The 17577-nt window shown below is 43.9% G+C and overlaps 1 protein-coding gene across 2 annotated transcripts in view; it reads right to left on the bottom strand.

Annotated features, from left to right (window-relative positions):
* Nucleotides 1–17577, bottom strand: part of LOC116966099 (dynein heavy chain 5, axonemal-like) — a 350576-nt gene that overhangs the window by 248671 nt on the left and 84328 nt on the right. For both annotated transcript variants that reach the window (XM_033012270.1, XM_033012280.1), the window contains 2 exons: nt 8485–8663; nt 80–172 (listed from right to left, as the gene is read on the bottom strand). In XM_033012270.1, the coding sequence (XP_032868161.1) occupies nt 80–172; nt 8485–8663 (272 nt within the window). The remainder of the gene's footprint in view (nt 1–79; nt 173–8484; nt 8664–17577) is intronic.

The following is a 17577-nucleotide window of genomic DNA, read 5'->3' as shown; positions in this document are numbered from 1 at the left end:
AAAAATAATTAACTGTGCCATAAGCAAATAGGAAATAATGTTAAAAAATAAAGAATGAAAACAAAGCAATGAAGAATACCTGCTGCTGTTTCAGATGTAGATGGGCAAAGGCCCAAAGAGGAATATCCTTGGGCATGGAGAGAATTATGTTCACAGCTCTGTTAAGGACAGACTGCAGAATAAAATTATAAATTGATAACACATTGTTATTTGGAATTTACCACTAGATGATACATATATAAAATTAAAATTCATCAATCATGTATCTAGTCTATGGAAAAAAGAAAGTAAATTAAATACTGTAATTAACTATCAGCATAAAATTTCCAAGCATGGTAGTTTAAAGAAAAAGTCACAATGATATATTTCATTTATCTGAACAGTGAATGTCAAAAGTATGGAACTAGTAATTTTTTTTCTTGTTTTTGGTACAAAAATGTCAGTATTCACTACATGAGAGGAAGCACCGATCTAATCAGACAAACGCACCTCTAGAAGTTACTGATGGCCATATTGGTACATAAAATGTGGAAATGTACACCACAGGAACAGGACCTTTGGTTCATTGTGCTTGAAATAACCATGATGCCAGGTTAACTAGTCCCACCTACCTATACATGGTTTAGTCCTCGATTCCTTCCTATTCATGTGAATACCTAAATGCTTCTTATGGTTCCATAAAATATGGGGTAGATCTCTTTTGGAGTATGGTGTTAGTTTTGTTCAACTTATTAAAGAAAGGATGTTGAGGCTTTAGAGAGGACATCGAAAGGTTTCACCAGGATGTTGCCTGAACTGGAAAGTAATAGCCAAAAACATGGATTGAACAAACGGATTATTTTCTTAGGAGCTTTTGAAACTGTGGACTACTTGATAGACATATATAAAATAATGAGAGACATGGATAGGATAGATAGTCAGAGTCTTTTTATGGAACCATAAAATATGGTTATTTTATTACTTCCTGCACCACGACTTGCTGACTTTTATACTCAATACTCTGACTAATGGCATGCCACATTTCTTTACTACCCCATCGGCGTGTGTTATCACTTTCAAGAAGCGATGGGCTTCGCATCCCATGATCCCTTTGTACATTAAATGGACTGGATGAATAAGAACACAGCAAAAATAGAAGCAGAGATGGGCAATTTCTAGAGATCGACCCTGCTCAAACCTCCATTAAAATCAAGTGCAGCAACTTCATTACAAACGTATCCAATTTTATGTTTTCTTACATGGGCCTTATAGTGACCGGAAAGAGCAATAGAATGCAATTGCACTTGGATTAATATACCTTAAACAGACAATTACGCAGTAAATTAATATTGTTATAACGCTATCATTGAACAGTTTCATTAATTTTTAACAGATTGGCATTTGTATTTACATTGTTGACAGATATGATCAATAGATTGTTGTACATCAAGTGAATCATATACCATCAAATGACATAAACTTAATCAGATAGACCACCCTTTTCCTCCACTGCAACAATATTCTTGAATGTTACTGACAGATGCTACACTCCGCACCATGTCCATTCTCATCTGCTTTATACACGTGTGCTGACGTGTGAACTCCTGTGGGAGAGCCCTGGATGATTTTACAGTAAAGAAGTTGAAGAAGTGTTGACTGACAATCAATGATAAAGCATGATCCCTATGTTTAGGTCCAGTAGGCAGCAAATATCTTCCACAGTCTGACATGACACCCTGAGCCTCCTGAGATCCTGCTTTTCAAATATATCAAGTAGGTCCTTTGTCTGAACATTATGTGCATGAGGTAGTCTCTAGTAAATTGCATCCCTCATGTGTTCTGCTCCCTCATATATAACCCCAGGACTTTGGGGAAAAGCCCGTGGGTATTGCCAGGGCCGGTTTTAAGCCGATTTGACCGATTGCCCCCAATTGGGCCCCGCGCCTAATGGGGGCCCCGCACTAATGTTCCGTATTTCGTACGGAAATACGAATTCTCTTTGTTAAATAAAGATTATATTTTTTAATTCGCCATGCGGATTTTTTTTTTAAACGACCATGTATAACAACCACTGCACGGCCATCAGACACAAACGATTTGTTAACTAGTACTGTTAGCACTTCTTAACATGAAGTTGTTAACAAGTTGTTATATCAATCTGCATCCATCCACATTCCTCAGTAAATGTTATTGTGTTTTGAATGAGTATTAATGACGCCGTGTTCCTTTGTATAAAATTCACGCGGCGTCATAAATACTTGTTTAAAACACAATTACATTTACTGAGGAATGTAGATCGATGACACATTGAGAATTTCTTTAAACTCACCATCATGAGTGAGGGCCCCGGACCGCGAGAAGGGGCTTCTTCCTGGTGGGAAGGTTAGTCATTCACCTACCGACCCACGTTGTGTCTCTCTGTGCTTTGCTCTCTCTCTCCCTCCTTCTCTCTCTCCCGCTCACCATCTCGTCTCTCTCTAGCTCTCCTACTCCCTCTCTATCACCCTGTCTCCTCAGCATTCCCGGAATCATTGACGTTTAGCGGTAGACAAAAATGCTGGAGAAACCCAGCGGGTGAGGCAGCCGCATTGACCGCTGAGTTCCTCCAGCACTCTGTGTTTTTTGTTTGACTCTGAAGTTGAAGGTGGCTCAGCGGGACGGGCATGGGCTCTGGGGAGAGGGTTGCGTTTCTGGTCGAGACCCGTCTTCAGACAATCACAAGTACTCTCACCGACGAGAGTTCAATTCAGTCTGAAGAAGGGTCTTCTCTCCAGAGTCGCTGCGCTGCCTGTCCTGCTCAGTTACTCCAGCTTTATGTCTATCTTCAATTTCAGAGAAATACAATTTCTCACGGGGGGCTTATAACGTCTCTAAACCCCTCTGGGACCCTCTGAACACCTCTAAACCCCGTCTATCCCCCCCCCCCCCCCCTATTTCCCTCCACAACACTTCTGAACACTTCTAAACCTATCTGAAGCCCTCTAAACATCTCTAAACCGTTTAAACCCCTCTAAACTAGGAGGCTATAAGGTGACTTGTATAGGCTGGGTGAGTGGGAAAATGCATGGCAGATGCAGTATAATGTGGATAAATGTGAGGTTACCCACTTTGGTGGCAAAAACAGGAAAGTAGACTTTTATCTGAATGGTGGCCGATTAGGCAAAGGGGAAATGCAACGAGACCTGGGTGTCATGGTACACCAGTCATTGAAAGTAGGCATGCAGGTGCAGCAGGCAGTGAAGAAAGCGAATGGTATGTTAGCATTCATAGCAAAATGATTTGAGTATAGGAGCAGGGAGGTTCTACTGCAGTTGTACAGGGTCTTGGTGAGACCACACCAGGAGTATTGCGTACAGTTTTGGTCTCCTAATCTGAGGAAAGACATTCTTGCCATAGAGGGAGTACAGAGAAGGTTCACCAGACTGATTCCTGGGATGTCAGGACTTTCATATGAAGAAAGATTGGATAGACTCGGTTTGCACTCGCTAAAATTTAGAAGATTGAGGGGGATCTTATAGAAACTTACAAAATTCTTAAGGAGTTGGACAGGCTAGATGCAGGAAGATTGTTCCCGATGTTGGGGAAGTCCAGAACAAGGGGTCACAGTTTAAGGATAAAGGGGAAATCTTTTAGGACTGAGATGAGAAAAACATTTTTTACACAGAGAGTGGTGAATCTCTGGAATTCTCTGGCACAGAATGTAGTTGAGGCCAGTTCGTTGGCTATATTTAAGAGGGAGTTAGATGTGGCCCTTGTGGCTAAAGGAATCAGGGGGTACGGAGAGAAGGCAGGTACAGGATACTGAGTTGGATGATCAGCCATGATCATATTGAATGGCTGTGCAGGCTCGAAGGGCCAAATGGTCTACTCCCGCACCTATTGTCTATGGTTCTATGACTGCGTCCAACTGCTGTCTGGTTCGTTGATCGGTTTTCTAGATGTGAACTATTTTGGGAGAGAAAAATGCTCACGGCAGACCAAACGTGTTAAACAGAAATTGGTCAGATATTGAGCTTTACACAGTGAGAAATCATGTGAAATAATCACTGAATTTTAAATGAATGTACCTGCATGTTATACTGTTTAGTTTGGAGATACAACCAGATAGTCTGGTTGATACAACCAGATTAGTTTGGAGATACAACCAGATAGTCTGCCAGATAGTCTGCTCCACTGACCCTCCCCCATCCCCCCCCAACCATGTCACACCCGCTCTCCCCCCCACCCCCTGACCACCCACCACCCCTCCCACACACACAAACCCCCCCCCCCCCACACATCGCCCCGTCCCCAGTCTACCCACCTGCCTTCCTCTGGCCCCAACTCCCACCCCTGCCGGGTGTTCACCATCCCCCCCGACCTCCCCCACCCAACGGTCTGTCCTCAGCAGAGGTCTCACCTTTGTCCCCCTCCGTCCCCATCTCAATGAGTTCCGCGCCCACCATGACTTGGAGCGCTTCTACCGTCGTCTCCGCCTCACAGCGCACTTCCATGGGAAGGAGTCCTCGCCCCCTAATGATGACCCCTTTTCCCGTCTCCAACGCACCCCCTCCTCGTGGAACCCCCCTCAGAAAGTCCCGGCTCTGGAACTCTTCATTCAGAACTACCGCCGCGACGTCAACCGCCTCAACTTCTCCACTCCCGTCTCACTCCAATCTTTCCCCCTCTGAACGCACTGCCATCGAATCACTCCGCAAAAACCCAGACTGGGTCATCAAACCAGCCGACAAGGGAGGTGCCGTGGTAGTCTGGCGCGCCGATCTCTACAAAGCTGAGGCCACGCGCCAACTCTCGGACACCTCCTCCTACTTACCCTTGGACCATGACCCCACTGACGAGCACCAGGCCACCATTTCTAGCACCATCACCGACTTCATCAATTCCCACGACCTACCTGACCAAGCCTCCAAACTCATCGTTCCCCAGCCCCGCACGGCCCGTTTTTACCTTCTCCCCAAAATCCACAAACCCGGGTCTCCCGGCAGACCCATTGTCTCTGCGTGTTCGTGCCCCACCGAACTCATCTCCACATACCTTGACTCCATCCTATCCCCCTTGGTCAAATCCCTCCCCACCTATGTTCTAGACACCTCAGACACTCTCCGCCGCCTCCACGCATTCCACTCTCTGGGCCCTCACCCCCTCATCTTCACCATGGATGTCCGGTCACTCTACACCTCCATCCCCCACCAGGATGGCCTCAGAGCCCTCCGGTTCTTCCACGACCAGAGGAGCAACCTATACCCAGCCACTGTCACTCTCCTCCGCTTAGCGGAGTTGGTCCTCACCCTCAATAACTTTACATTTGACTCCTCCCATTTCCTCCAAACACAAGGCGTAGCTATGGGCACACGCATGGGCCCCAGCTACGCCTGCCTCTTTGTCGGGTACGTTGAACAATCCTTGTTCAAGACGTACCAGGGCCCTATCCCCGACCTCTACCTCCGCTACATTGACGACTGCTTTGGTGCCACCTCCTGCACCCACACACAACTGACTGACTTCATCCACTTCACCACCAACTTCCATCTGGCACTGCAATACACCTGGACGATTTCCGACACTTCCCTACCATTCCTTGACCTCACCATCTCCATCGCAGGGGACAGACTCCTGACCGACATACATTACAAACCCACTGACTCACATGGCTATCTGGACTACACGTCTTCCCACCCTGCCCCCTGTAAAGACTCCATCCCCTACTCCCAATTCCTCCGCCTACGCCGCATCTGCTCCCAGGATGAGACATTTCATACCAGGGCATCGGAAATGTCCTCGTTCTTCAGGGAACGGGGATTCCCCTCCGCCACCATAGATGAGGCTCACACCAGGGTCTCATCCATACCCCGTAACACTGCTCTCTCTCCCCATCCCCGCACACGCAACAAGGGCAGAGTCCCTCTGGTCCTCACCTTTCACCCCACCAGCCGGCAAATACAACACATAATCCTCCGCCATTTCCGCCACCTCCAACGTGACCCCACCACTCGCCACATCTTCCCATCTCCCCCCATGTCTGCCTTCCGCAAAGACCGCTCCCTCCGCTACTCCCTCGTCAATTCTTCCCTTCCCTCCCGCACCACCCCCTCCCCGGGCACTTTCCGTTGCAACCGCAAGAAACGCAACACCTGTCCCTTCACCTCCCCCCTCGACTCCATTCAAGGTCCCAAGCAGTCGTTCCAGGTGCGACAAAGGTTCACCTGTATCTCCTCCAACCTCATCTACTGCATCCGCTGCTCTAGATGTCAGCTGATTTACATCGGTGAGACCAAGCGTAGGTTGGGCGATCATTTCGCCGAACACCTCCGCTCAGTCCGCAATAACCTACCTGACCTCCCGGTGGCTCAGCACTTCAACTCCCCCTCCCAATCCGACCTCTCTGTCCTGGGTCTCCTCCATTGCCAGAGTGAGCAACAGCGGAAATTGGAGGAACAGCACCTCATATTCCGTCTGGGATCCTTGCGTCCTTATGGCATTAACATTGAATTCCCCCAATTTGGCTAGCCCGTGCTGTCTCCTCCCCTTCCTTAACCCTCTAGCTGTCTCCTCCCACCCTCCCATCCGCCCACCCTCGGGCTCCTCCTCCTCCTCCCTTTTTCCTTATTTCTTTCCCCACCCCCCATCAGTCTGAAGAAGGGTTTCGGCCCGAAACGTCGCCTATTTCCTTCGCTCCATAGATGCTGCTGCACCCGCTGAGTTTCCCCAGCAATTTTGTGTACCGTCTGCTTGATACAACCAGTTTAGTTTGGAGATACAACCAGATAGTCTGGTTGATACAACCAGATTAGTTTGGAGATACAACCAGATAGTCTGGTTGATACAACCAGATTAGTTTGGAGATACAACCAGATAGTCTGGTTGATACAACCAGATTAGTTTGGAGATACAACCAGATCCACTGAGTTCGCACCGACCCGCGATTTTTGTTACAGATTTGACAATTTTGTTTGGCGGCCAATCAATCGTTGTCTCTAAGGGGGTTGCATCCAATCACCAACCAGCTTGCTTTAAAATTCCCGTCCAATCACAAATAGATCTCCTCCCGTCCAATCAGCCGCTGTCTCCAAGGGCATTGTGTCCAATCACATAATGCAGTTTAATGATAATTAGCTGCTACGGTAAAGGTTGGAAGCAGCGGAGCTACTGACAGTCAAACGGGAGGGAGCGGGAGAGATTCACACAGTGTAGAATCCATCACACCCTATTGTACAATTTCATAATATATACTAAATAACTGGGCTGACACACCTTGGCTGGGAATCTGGGGTTCACCAAAATTGTTCCCAATTGGGCCCCGCACCCCCTAAGGCCGGCCCTGAGAGTAGGGGCCCCGCCATCAGTTTTCTAATTGGGCCCCGCAATTCCTAGCACCGGCCCTGGGTATTGCTGAGGTACTATTTAATGTTCGATAGAAATAGCTGAATAAAGAAGCTGATTTGCCTGTAAAGAACTCTCTCAGATGTTTCTAAATCTTTCTGTATTTATTTTGCAAATATGTTCTCAGCACAATTCATGTGGAAAAAGGTATTTCACACCTACTCCAGAAAACAGCGTGGAGCCTTTTATTCATAGATTAGCCTATCCCTTCAGTCCCATTCAATGTCATCAGGCCAACCGTGAGTGAAAAGTCCCAAACAGCTATTAATATGACTCATAATAAGCAACCATTATATTGAAATTAACAACCCATCTCTCCCAAGGACACTTCATCCATGTAACCTAATTCACATATAAATACAGAAATCAACTCATTGTCAACTCCCGCGCTATCGTAAATGTAACAATTCACAAGAATTATAATTTCCTTCCACCTTCTTGACATGAATTGTATCAGTAAAATTATAGTATTTTATTCATATTATTTAATATTGGCGAAGGTGCAGGTTTATCAGAACACTGCCTGGATTAGAGGGTTTTAGCTATGAGGAGCTATATGGACAAACTTGGATTGTTTTCTCTGGAAATTCAAAAGTTGAGGGAAGACCTGATACAAATATATAAAATTAAAGAGGGGTATTGATAGGGTAAACAGTCAAGCCCTTTTTCCCCAGGGTGATAAAATCAAAGACTAGAGGGCATTGGTTTAAGGTCAGAGGCAAAGTTTAAAGATGTACAGGGCATGTTTTTACACAGTGGTGGGTGCCTGAAATGCGCTGCCAGGATTGGTGGTGGAGGCAGATATGATGGAGGCATTTGGGGGGCTTTAGATAGGCAAATGGATATGCAGGGAATGGAGGGGTATTGGTCACATAGTGGGCTGAAGGGCATATTCCTGTTCTAAGCTGTACTGTTCTGATCAAAAAAATATCAAGATGCAATACTGACATGGAAATTAAAGTGCAACAGTTCTATACATGTAAGGTACATGGGCATTATGGAAAAAATATAGCCAATTACATCCTGTTTGTATATCTGTTTATCAGTTTATTTTATGAATAGAAAGAAATGCTACAGCAGTTATAAATTACAACCCAAAATATTCGTAATTTTTCATCGTGGTACCTGAATATCCTCCAGACTTGGTCGCATGACAACACATGGAATTACCAGTACAATCTTAGATTTGAAGAATGGAGTCGTTGGTGTCTCGACATCACCACTGGGAAATGGTTTTGCTGCCTCATACTTAGAAGTAGTGACATGTAAATGACGCCTGAGAGCATCCAATGATAACCTGGTACCTACAGACATATTTACAAAACATCAGTCTACAGGTGAAGAGATTAGGAATTGCATATAAAGTCAATGTTCCCATATTGTTCTTTAGGAATGCATTTGGCACAATGAGAAATTATACCATCAGAAAAATCAACTCAATGTCATTTTCATTAGATGCAATCTCACAAATCATTTCCATTAAGTCTAATGAATAATTACATAAAATGTTCATATTTTGCTCAACAACTCAAGTACAAATTTGGCCTCAATCGTATCTACAGTCCAAATGAACGAAATGTTCTGCACATCAAGAGTTTTTACTGTCATATGTCCCAAATTAGAACTAAATAAAAATAATCAATAATAGTGCAAAGACAAAAGCGATGTCCAAAGTCTGTGTAATTTGGATCTTATTTGGAGGTTGTAGTGTTTAATAGCCCGATGGTTCTATGGAATTATATTGATAACAAAACAACTGCAAGCTAAAGGTTCACAAGAAACTGCTGAGCTAGAAAGAGCAGGAGAGTGGGAGATTTAAAAAGAAGCCGTTAAGGTGAGGGCTTGTAGATTTCAGAATAAAAGGGAGTCAGGCTTTAGTGGTTTAAACCAGCGTCTGCAGTTCCTCCCGACACAACTTTTCAGCATGTACGAGTTGGGCCAAATAGCCTGAGTATAGGTTGAGTACAGGAGCAAAAAGGTCCTGAGTTGAGTATAGGAGCAAAGAGGTCCTTCTGTAGTCCAGAGTCCAATTGAGACCACACCTGGAGTATTGTGTGCAGTTTTGGTCCCCTAATTTGAGGAAGGACATTCTTACTATTGAGGGAGTGCAGCGTAGGTTTACAAGGTTAATTCCCGGGATGGCAGGACTGTCGTATGCTGAGAGAATGGAGCGGCTGGGCTTGTATACTCTGGAGTTTAGAAGGATGAGAGGATATCTTATTGAAACATATAAGATTATTATTATACTGCAATTGTACAGGGTCTTGGTGAGACCACACCTGGAGTATTGCGTACAGTTTTGGTCTCCAAATCTGAGGAAAGACATTCTTGCCATAGAGGGAGTACAGAGAAGGTTCACCAGACTGATTCCTGGTATGTCAGGACTTTCATATGAAGAAAGACTGGATAGACTTGGCTTGTACTCGCTAGAATTTAGAAGATTGAGGGGGGATCTTATAGAAACTTACAAAATTCTTAAGGGTTTGGACAGGCTAGATGCAGGAAGATTGTTCCCGATGTTGGGGAAGTCCAGGGCAAGGGGTCACAGTTTAAGGATAAAGGGGAAATCCTTTAGGTCCGAGATGAGAAAAACATTTTTCACACAGAGAGTGGTGCATCTCTGGAACTCTCTGCCACAGAAGGTAGTTGAGACCAGTTCATTGGCTGTATTTAAGAGGGAGTTAGATGTGGCCCTTGTGGCTAAAGGGATCAGGGGGTATGGAGAGAAGGCAGGTACAGGATACTGAGTTGGATGACCAGCCATGATCACATTAAATGGCGGTGCTAGCTCGAAGGGCTGAATGGCCTACTCCTGCACCTATTGTCTATTGCCTCTTTTGATCCTGTATGACTCTTTCTACCTCCAAAATCTGGTTCTATTTAAGCTGATGGAACTGAATTTCAGAAGTAGTGTTCAATGTGCATGTGTTACTATATATTGTATTTAGCAATACAACCAAGGTGAAAGTTCTAGAGAAAGATTTTGCACAAATATATTTAATTGAATGTCCTCTATCATTGGCAAATTTGTTCTTATTCAATTTGATACAGGAGTACTGTAATTCTATTGGTGAAGGATTATTTTGGTTGCCAAAGACATTACTGCAATGTTCAGCATTCTAACTTTGTCAACTCCATAGGTGGGTGCTATTTGTATATGTTGGGTACAGCAAATAATTTCACTGTGCCTAGTCACATGTGACAATAATCACATGTGACTAGGCAATTTTTTTACAAATAGCCATTTTTTTGCTGAGTGAAATTATTTTTACATTTTTTCAGTGAAAAAATTACATGTGACTAGGCAAAAAGGATGTAACTTGGAAAATGGACAAGGGAGAGCCAGTGGATGTAGTGTACCTGGACTTTCAGAAAGCCTTTGATAAGAGCCCACAAAGGAGATTAGAGCACATGGTATTGGGGGTAGGGTACTGACATGGATAGAAAATTGGTTGCCAGACAGGAAACAAAGAGCAGGAATTAACGGGTCACTTTCAGAATGGCAGGCAGTGACTAGTGGAGTACCGCAAGGTACTGCTGGGATCGCAGCTATTTTCAATATACATTAATGATTTAGATGAAGGGATTAAGAGTAACATTAGCAAATTTGCAGATGACACAAAGCCGGGTGGCAGTGTGAACAGTGAGGTGGATGCTATGAGGATGCAGGGTGACTTGGACAGGTTGGGTGAGTGGGCAGATGCATGGCAGATGCAATTTAATGTGGATAAATGTGAGGTTATCCACTTTGGTGGCAAAAACAGGAAGGCAGATTATTATCTGAATGGTATCAAATTAGGAAAAGGGGAAGTACAACGGGATCTGGGTGTCCTTGTTCATCAATCACTGAAAGTAAGCATGCAGGTGCAGCAGGCAGTGAAGAAAGCTAATGGCATGTTTGCCTTCATAACAAGAGTTGAGTATAGGAGCAAAGAGGTCCTTCTACAGTTGTACAAGGGCCCTAGTGAGACCACATCTGGAGTATTGTGTGCAGTTTTGGTCTCCCTATTTGAGGAAGGACATTCTTACTATTGCGGGAGTGCAGCGTAGGTTCACGAGGTCAATTCCCGGAATGGCGGGACTGTCATACGTTGAAAGAATGGAGCGACTGGGCTTGTATACACTGGAATTTAGAAGGATGAGAGGGTATCTTATTGAAACATATAAGATTATTAAGGGATTGGACATCCTCAAGGCAGGAAACATGTTCCCGATGTTGGGGGAGTCCAGAACCAGGGGCCACATTTTAAGAAAAGGGGGAGGCTATTTAAAACAGAGATGAGGAAAATCTTTTTTACCCAGAGAGTTGTAAATATGTGGAATTCTCTGCCCACAATACCTCAACTCTGATCAAGAAGGCTCACCAGCGTCTCTTCTTCCTGAGGAGACTGAAGAAGGTCCATCTGTCTCCTCAGATCCTGGTGAACTTCTACCGCTGCACCATCGAGAGCATCCTTACCAACTGCATCACAGTATGGTATGGCAACTGCTCTGTCTCCGACCGGAAGGCATTGCAGAGGGTGGTGAAAATTGCCCAACGCATCACCGGTTCCTCGCTCCCCTCCATTGAGTCTGTCCAAAGCAAGAGTTATCTGCGGAGGGCGCTCAGCATCGCCAAGGACTGCTCTCACCCCAACCATGGACTGTTTACCCTCCTACCATCCGGGAGGCGCTACAGGTCTCTCCGTTGCCGAACCAGCAGGTCCAGGAACAGCTTCTTCCCGGCGGCTGTCACTCTACTCAACAACGTACCTCGGTGACTGCCAATCACCCCCCCACCCCCCGGACACTTATTATCACTTATTATTATTTATTTAAATCATTTGCTATGTCGCTCTTCCAGGGAGATGCTAAATGCATTTCGTTGTCTCTGTACTGTACACTGACAATGACAATTAAAATTGAATCTGAATCTGAATCTGAGAAGGCAGTGGAGGCCAATTCTCTGGATGCTTTCAAGAGGGTGTAGGATCGAGCTCTTAAAGATAGCGGAGTCAAGTGATATGGGGAGAAGGCAGGAACTGGGTACTGATTGTGGATGATCAGCCGTGATCACAGTGAATCGCTCGAAGGGCTGAAGGGCCTACTCCTGCACCTATTGTCCATTCAGTATAATATTTTGCTCATCTTTATTAAATACTAGACTAAGTGGGACCAGTTGGGTCCCAGCATCACACGGGAGGGCTGGTCACCAACGCAATATTCCACCTCTCCACCAATTCCAATATTGCTCGCCAGTGGGGGGGGCTGTCTGTTCCGCTAGCATGGGTGTTGCGGGCTGAAGGTACTGGTTTCCAGAGGGCTAGTATAGACATTGTGGGCCGTATGGATGCTTGGGCAGGCATCCAACAATTTTAAAAGCCAAGCCAAGGCAAACAATTGGGCTGCAGCTACCCGACAACCAAAATTCATTTTGTGAACACAAACTCGTTAAAAAGGCGGGGCAAACAATTGGGCTGCAGACACCCGACAACCAAAATTCATCTTGTGAACACAAACCTGTCAAAAAGGCGCAGCAAACAATTGGGCTGCAGACAACCGACAACCAAAATTCATTTTGTGAACACATACTTGTTAAAAAATGCGAGGCAAACAATTGGGCTGCAGACACCCGACAACCAAAATTCATTTTGTGAACACAAACTTGTTAAAAAAAAAAGGCGAGGCAAACAATTGGGCTGCAGACACCCGACAACCAAAATTCATCTTGTGAACACAAACCTGTCAAAAAGGCGAGGCAAACAATTGGGCTGCAGACACCCGACAACCAAAATTCATCTTGTGAACACAAACTTGTTAAAAAGGAGAGGCAAACAATTGGGCAGCAGACACCCGACAACCAAAATTCATCTTGTGAACACAAACCTGTCAAAAAGGAGAGGCAAACAATTGGGCTGCAGACACCCGACAACCAAAATTCATCTTGTGAACACAAACTTGTTAAAAAAGGCGAGGCAAACAATTGGGCTGCAGACACCCGACAACCAAAATTCATCATGTGAACACAAACTTGTTAAAAAAAAGGCGAGTCAAACAATTGGGCTGCAGACACCCGACAACCAAAATTCATTTTTTGATCACAAACTTGTTAAAAAAAAGGCGAGGCAAACAATTGGGCTGCAGACACCCGACAACCAAAATTCATTTTGTGAACACAAACTTGTTAAAAAAAAAGGCGAGGCAAACAATTGGGCTGCAGACACCCGACAACCAAAATTCATCTTGTGAACACAAACCTGTCAAAAAGGCGAGGCAAACAATTGGGCTGCAGACACCCGACAACCAAAATTCATCGTGTGAACACAAACTTGTTAAAAAAAAGGCGAGGTAAACAATTGGGCTGCAGACACCCGGCAACCAAAATTCATTTTGTGAACACAAACTTGTTAAAAAAGGCGAGGCAAACAATTGGGCTGCGGACACCGGACAACCAAAATTCATTTTGAGAACACAAACTTGTTAAAAAAAAGGCGAGGCAAACAATTGGGCTGCAGACACCCGACAACCAAAATTCATTTTTTGATCACAAACTTGTTAAAAAAAAGGTGAGGCAAACAATTGGGCTGCAGACACCCGACAACCAAAATTCATTTTGTGAACACAAACTTGTTAAAAAAAGGCGAGGCAAACAATTGGGCTGAAAAACTTATAGCTTATATTTATAACACCCTACTAAATAACGAGGTACCACCGACCGAACCATATAGATACAAATGGGAAAATGAAATAGGTCATCCTATCACGAAAGATATGTGGGACGAAAGTTTACAACAAATACATCAATGTTCATTAAATGCCAGACATACTTTAATACAATTCAAGGTCTTACATAGACTACACTTCTCTAAAATAAAACTAAATAGAATCTTCCCACAAATCTCTCCTATTTGTGATAAATGTCTACATTTAGAGGCTAATTTAACACATACGTTTGCAAACTGTATAAAACTTAAACATTTCTGGACAGATATTTTTGAAATAACTTCAGAAGTTATTAATACAAAACTGGACCCAGACACAAAATTAATAATACTTGGAATATCGGAACAAAGCTTAACACTCACAACAAACCAAAGAAACTTCCTCAATTACAGTATAATAACCGGAAAAAAATTAATATTAAAATTTTGGAAAGGCCCTACAACCCCCACAATTAAAATGTGGATTACGGAAATGTCGGAGACCCTATACTTAGAAAGAATTAGACTTGTCTTAATGGACAAACAAGATCTTTTCCATAAAATTTGGGCTCCATTCATTAACTATCTGAAGGGATAGATTGGCACAGCACGAGGACCCAGCTGAAACTTGAACTCAGGAACAGATGAAAAACTATACTTTATAACCTACGAACCTATCTCCATTGATGTATTACAGGTAACCCATTCCACCTCCCTTGTTTTTCTGTTGTGTTGTTTTTTGTTTTTTTTTGCTTTCTTTTTTATTTGTAACTTTCTACCCTCTCTTTTTCTCGCTTTCTATAAAAAATAAAAATACTAGAAGCAGAAGTAATTGATAATGGAAAATTTTAATAATGTATGACTGATGTATATGAAAAGTTTTTTTTTTACTATAATATGTAACTACATTTTATAATATGTCTACTTCTAATAAATAAATAAAAAAAATAAAAAATAAAAAAGGCGAGGCAAACAATTGGGCTGCAGACACCCGACAACCAAAATTCATTTTGTGAACACAAACTTGTTAAAAAAAAAGGCGAGGCAAACAATTGGGCTGCAGACACCTGACAACCAAAATTCATTTTGTGAACACAAACTTGTTACAAAAGGCTGCAGCCACTTTACAGCCCCATTGAGGGGACTCACCAGTAGTAGATGTGCGTTCAGTGTTATTCGCAGCTCAGAGAGCTGTGACCTTCTTGCTTCCTGGTCTGCAGAGACTGAACGAGGCACGACACTTCCTGGTTTTATAGTCCCTCCCCCTGCCACCAGCGGGGGCAGCAGAGAGAATGGGGAATTTTGTAAAAACATTAATATCTCTAATTTTTCATCGACGGAAAAAATCATCCACACTCCTGCGGCGGAGGGGGGCTCTGAGTGAGGTGGCCAAAAATGACGGCCGTAGGTGGCGGCTTTCTCTCGGAAATCGCAGCACAGTCGGCCAAAAGCGGTCAAGATCAGAGATTTCGTAATATAGACTAGACTGCACTTTAGTCTGTTTAACTATTTTGAATGTTTTACTGATCTTTTTACAATCCATGTTCTCGGGATATCTAAATCCAAATGTTATTAGTTATTTATGTTATGACATCGGTTGGAAGCTGCATACCAAATCTCGTTGTGCTTATGTGCAATGACAATAAAAGATATTATTGTTATTATTATTATAAGTGGGACCCGTTGGGTCCCATGTTCACACGGGAGGGCTGGTCCCTCAACGCAATATTCCACCTCTCCACCAATTCCAATATCGGTGGCCCGTGGGGGGGGGGGGCTTTCTGGAGCGCTAGTAGGGGTGTTGTGGGCTGCAGGGACTGGTTTACAGAGAGCTAGTATGGACATTGTGGGCCAAATGGATTATTGGGCTGGTGGCTCAGTCACTCAAGCCTGTTGTGCTGGCAGCTCACTCATGGCTGATGGGCTGGCAGTTGACTCATGGCTATTCCTTGCAATTCCATTTCAAGCAGGGTGTAAGGCCACCAAATTCATGTGCAGTTTCATACCATTTCAAGCAGGGTGCAAGGCCACTAAAGACAGCGAGTCGTGACCTCTCTCTCCTCCATCTTGCAGAGACTGAGCCATGCCCACACTGAGCCATGCCCCCCCCCACCCCCACCCCAAGTGTTGTGGCCTTTATGGCGTGATTGACAGGAGAGAGAATCTCAACATTTTTTAAACACTAATATCTCTTTAATTTTTCATCGATGGGAAAAACCCTCGGCACCTGATGAGCGGAGGGGGACTCTGAGTAAGACGGCCAAAAATCACAGCCGTACGTGGTAGTGTTTTTTCTAAAATCAATATAAAGCGCAAACAGGAAGTGGTCAAGATTAGACTTTTAATTATATAGAAGGTTAGGCAACTTTAATTAGGCAAGGCAACTTTAATTAGGCAAGGCAACTTTAATTAGGCAACACAGCTTTAGCATTTCCAAACCAAAGGCAACACAGCTTTAGCATTTCCAAACCAAAGGCAACACAGCTTTAGCATTTCCAAACCAAAGGCAACACAGCTTTAGCATTTCCAAACCAAAGGCAACACAGCTTTAGCATTTCCAAACCAAATTTTCAAACCACATTAAGGGCACTGACAGGTCAGTAAAACCACTCACAGTATAGTGGACATGTGTTCAGTGTTATTCTCAGCTAAGACTGAGAGATGTGACCCTCTCACTCCACCATCTTGCAGAGACTGACTGAGGCACTCAACACTTCCGTGTTTTATAGTCCCTCCGGAAGGGGCGTGGCCTTCAGGAGAGAGAATCTCAACATTTTTTAAACACTAATAATTATTTTATTTTTCATCGATGGGAAAAATCCACTTCTCCTGCGCAGCGGATAGGGACTCTGAGTAAGATGGCCAAAAGTCACAGCCGTAAATGGCAGTGTTTTTTCTAAAATCAATATACAGAACAGGAAGTGGTCAAGATCAGAATTTTAGTAATATAGATGGCACTTTTTTGATATGCTAAATGTTTAAGGATGATTATTTTATTCTCTTTCAAGAATACAGAGAATTCTATAGTAATGTGCACGATCAAAATAGATACCAAGATATCAAAATGATACCAAAGATACACATGAATATGAACCTGATTCCCAATGAACAAGAGCAATTGCCTCTGCTTGTTCTCAGTCATCAAGAGTCAATTTATAATTGCAGCAAAGGTAAGGGTCATCAAATTGCACCTTAGGGATGGATGCTAGTGTCCAAAAACATTATACAGGTGCACAACCTTTTATCCGAAAGCCTTGGGACCAGACACTTTTCGTAATTCAGAATTTGTCGGTCTTCGGAATGGAAATTTTTTAGCGTAGATTTTAATGGCTGGCTCAGTGGTAGAGTGCTCGGCTCATATCCGCAAGGTCGCGAGTTTGCGCCTTGATCCTGGCAGTTACTCGATCGCGAGTTTGAGTCTTCAATGTCGTTTTTTCTTGCAGAATAAATGTTTGTATGAAATGCAGTGTAGGAGAGGTGTACTGACTGTGTGGGCAGAACTTTGGAAGTGATTGCCCACCAGTCTAAAAAGCCGCTG

This window comes from Amblyraja radiata, chromosome 2 (assembly GCF_010909765.2).
Source record: "Amblyraja radiata isolate CabotCenter1 chromosome 2, sAmbRad1.1.pri, whole genome shotgun sequence".
NCBI lineage: Eukaryota > Metazoa > Chordata > Chondrichthyes > Rajiformes > Rajidae > Amblyraja > Amblyraja radiata.
Note: the sequence above shows the minus strand (reverse complement) of the source record. Positions and strands in the feature narration are given on the sequence as shown.